At 32.7% G+C, this 4,399-nt stretch overlaps 1 protein-coding gene across 1 annotated transcript; it reads left to right on the forward strand.

The window, feature by feature from the left end:
• The first annotated feature begins 467 nt into the window (after window positions 1-467).
• On the forward strand, window positions 468-1,427 carry LOC130848670 (olfactory receptor 8K1-like). Its single transcript, XM_057727091.1, has one exon. It carries the CDS (start codon window positions 468-470, stop codon window positions 1,425-1,427), a length of 960 nt encoding a protein of 319 aa, XP_057583074.1.
• Window positions 1,428-4,399: the final 2,972 nt, after the last annotated feature.

A 4,399-nucleotide genomic window follows, 5' to 3' on the forward strand; every position in this document is an offset into this window, starting at 1 on the left:
ACAGAGAGAACACCATGGGTTCTGTCTTTATTGTGATCAAGGGTGGGATGCCTAGATTCATTTCTTATTGATGAAGTTAAAAGATAAAACAGGAGGTAAAATTCAGGGGGGAAAGCAACATCAACTGAGCAGTTGTTTACCTACATCATCCAGGGTTTACTAAAAAGGAAACTCCATGGATGGATCAGCCTGGCTCTATATCTTATTTTGTAGTTGGAAATATGTTTATTTGAGAAGCATATCTTTGAAATGGGTTATCTCAGCAATCAAAAGCTTCATGTCAGAACTTACAATGAAAAAAGCTAATCAATGTGAATAAAGGTATGTGTAGTTTTGACCTGATGGGAAGAGGAATCTCTATCATTTTAGACAAAGAAAATGACCATCTCATGCATCATGTATTAAATTCTCATAGAAGATAGCATCTCAAACATAATAATTATTGATTTCCTACACAGGTTACCAGGATGGATCAAATGGAGAAACACAATCATACTGGCATACACAAGGACACTGGATTTATTCTCATGGGGATAACCGATAGTCCTGAGATGCAGGCACCTCTCTTTGGAATCTTCCTGGTCATCTACTTGGTCACAGTTATGGGCAATTTGGGCATGGTTATCCTGACCCATTTGGACTCCAAGCTACATACTCCCATGTATTTTCTCCTTAGACATTTGTCAATTACTGATCTGGGTTACTCCACGGTCATTGGCCCAAAAATGATGGTCAACTTTGTGGTGCACAAAAATACAATTTCCTACAATTGGTGTGCTGCCCAGCTAGCATTCTTTGAGATTTTCATCATCACTGAACTGTTTATTCTACCAGCAATGGCCTATGATCGCTGCGTAGCCATCTGCAAACCTCTTCTCTACTTGGTCATCATGACACGCAAAGTGTGTTGGGGGCTGGTACTTACTCCCTATCTCTACAGCACATTTTTGTCACTATTTCTCACAATTAAGTTATTTAAATTGTCCTTCTGTGGCTCTAACATCATCAGTTATTTTTACTGTGACACTGTCCCTCTGATATCTATGCTCTGTTCTGACACACATGAATTAGAATTGATCATTTTGATCTTTTCAGGGTGTAATTTACTTTCTTCCCTCTTGTTCGTTCTTGTATCTTACATGTTCATTCTTGTGGCCATTCTCAGAATGAACTCAACCGAGGGAAGATACAAAGCCTTCTCCACCTGTAGTTCCCACCTGACAGTGGTGGCCATGTTCTATGGGACATTACTGTTTATTTACCTGCAACCCAAATCCAACCATACACTTGCTATTGACAAAATGGCCTCAGTGTTTTACACCCTGGTGGTCCCTATGCTCAATCCGTTAATCTATAGCCTAAGGAACAAAGATGTAAAAGATGCTCTGAGAAGAACTTTAACTAATTGTTGGAAAACTCCGAATTAATATCTTAATATTCCATCCCAAAGGTGGGTCCAAAAATCATTGTTTAATACTCTATCAGTCCCATAATAGCATCAAAAAGTAGAAATCTTTTACCACATTGCTTTCCTTTTTTTCTGGATAAAACACTTCTTTTTATATCTCCCTTTACTTTTCTCCCCTTCAACTGAATATGTATTGTAGCCAGATAATTTGTCTCAAGTGATTCTCAAGGTCATATTGGAACTTATATTATTTAGAAACAAAGCAAATCATACTAAATTTTTGATCACACATAGACTTTCAGAGTTTAAAAACAAGTATCTAATAGTTAAAATGGAGTACAATTAACCAGAAAATTAGTAATATATATTATATAGCAATCACTGTATTAAAGATAAACAAAATTAAGCCATGAAGAATATATAGGTTAGACAAAGGACAGGAGAGTAAATAAGTCTGTGATTATAATTCAAGTGAACAAGTTGTTTCAAAATCTGAGTTGAATAGAAAAAAATACATGCTGCCTGAGAAAGAAATTTTCAGTTGATTGAGTTAATATTTACTATCTCAAGGATACAGTGGGTAGACAAATGGATAAAGAAGCAGTACATATATACAATGGAATATTACTCAGCCATAAAAAGGAACAAAATTGGGTCATTTGTAGAAATGTGGATGGACCTAGAGACTGTCATACACAGTAAAGTAAGTCAGAAAGAGAGAAAAAAAAATCATATATTAATGCATATATATGTGAAACCTAGAAAACCTGTACAGAGAATTGGTTTTCAGGGCAGAAATAGAGACACAGGTGTAGAAAACAAAGGTATAGGCACCAAGGGGGGAAAGCTGGAGGGGGAGGTACATGGTGGGATGAATTGGGAAACTGGGCTTGACATATATAGGCTAATATGTATAAAATAGATAACTAATAAAAATGGAAGAAAAGGATACATTTAGGAGGATTTTTTAATTAAGGACTGTGAGAAAAATATTGCTAACTCTGAGTCTCCCTAGTTTTGGTTTATGATAGCCTCCTGCTAAACAAAGTGATTTAGTATTGGGAAGCTCAAGAAAAAGGAGTCATCTGTTACTAAAGTAACAATAATATTTTGAAAGTCTATAGCAATGATAACAAAGACTAGAGATAACTGATATACTCTAGTGGTAACTGCCCTTTCATCATGTCTATTTTGTCTGCTTTGTGAGCTTCTATACACAAAGCCAATATTTTGCATGGATTCTGTGCTAACATAATGTTTTGTTCACCTTTTGTACTCACTCAGCAAACAAATGGATTACTTACATATTAGTGTTCTCTTAGTTGTTTGAACAGGCATTTTTTTCAATTTTTAAAATATTATAACCAATACCCTTATCATTCTTGCTTCAATCTACGCTAGCATTCAAAGTGAAAATTTTGGAGAATTAAATTGAACTATGAACCAGGGTCTCTTTATCCTAGATCTATGTATTTTATTTATTTTGTCCCTTACTTAATGTATTGTGGTTTACTTTATTAAGAGAGTGTCACCACAAAAAAAAGAAGAAATCTATGTGAGATGATGGGAATGTTAATTAGCTGATTATGATAATCACTTCACCTTTACACATGTATATCAAAATATGTTGCACACTAGAAATATTGGTACAGAATTTATTTATTAATTGTAACCTTTATAAAGCTAGAAAACATTTAACTTTAAAAAAATGAAATAAAACAAATTAAACAAAGTAAAAGAAATACAAATTAGCATTCTCCAAGAATATCAATTTTACTTGCTAGGTTAGCTTTGGATCCTGTCTGTAAACATATTTGCTGTCATGAATAAATTTTATTTTATAAAGTAACACTTTATATTATACTACAGACTCTTTTGGTCATGTATTTTTTTTTTGCCCCAAATTCTATCATTTCCATTACTTTTCACAATCCACAAGTAAAATTAAATAATATTAATAGTATTGCAGTTTCATTCATATAGAAAGAACTTTAACAAAAAAAATCATGATACATCATATTCCTACAACTTAGTTTTCTAACTTGAGAATGCATCATCAGCATATTTATTGGTCAAGAAAGTTTTTTTTTCTTCATTTTTAATATTGGCATACAACTATGGAGTATAAATTAATCATTTTTCATTTGGCCATTCTTCGACTGATGGATACTTGGTTGTTTGTAGATTTTCATTTCTCTTGCCACTAGAAAAACTGCTATGATAAATAGCTTTGTGCTTATAACATGATATACTATTGCTTTTTATTACTAAAATAAATGTACAAGGGTTCTTGCACATTCTATGTGCTGTTGGGTAAATTATTTACATACTTGCTTAACAATTTGAAATAAAAAATAAAACACTACAAAAAGGTGCTATGCATTGTGATTTTTTCCAAGTAGTATTATCTTCTTTTTTAAATTTTCCTAGAAAAGATATTAATTTTTCTAACATCATTTTCATTGCACGATGATAAAATTGCAAAAGAGCAGGAAGAGATGAGTAATATCAGCTACTTGATATCATAGATACATCAATGGTTCTAAAATAATACCTTCTTTTAACAGAAAGCTTATAATTTTTCAGATATTACTGGCTAGGGCCATTGTCTTAATTGGCACCAAACACATATTCTTACCTTCGTTATAATGATAAATAGTTTAGAAATAATGATTTCAACCTATGTGAAAATCTGTTAGTATTTCTACACTCAAATATCTTTCAGTTTTCTTTTGATTATTTATGATCATTCTGTGTCTAATTAATGGCTTGATGCACCAAAAGCTTGCAGATAAAAAACTGGAATGTGTTTGTATTTTTTACTAAATTACAATAGTTGCAGGACCTTAATAACTCAGTTGCATAAACTCAACTCCCAATTATTTCTAAAGGTCTTTCAGGCTGATTTCCTACATGGATTCTGTAATGATTTTTTCGATTTTTAGTCAATGGCTTCTTCATTAAGATAACAAGATACACTGTTTTTTGAAG

This window comes from Hippopotamus amphibius, chromosome 3 (genome assembly GCF_030028045.1).
Source record: "Hippopotamus amphibius kiboko isolate mHipAmp2 chromosome 3, mHipAmp2.hap2, whole genome shotgun sequence".
NCBI lineage: Eukaryota > Metazoa > Chordata > Mammalia > Artiodactyla > Hippopotamidae > Hippopotamus > Hippopotamus amphibius.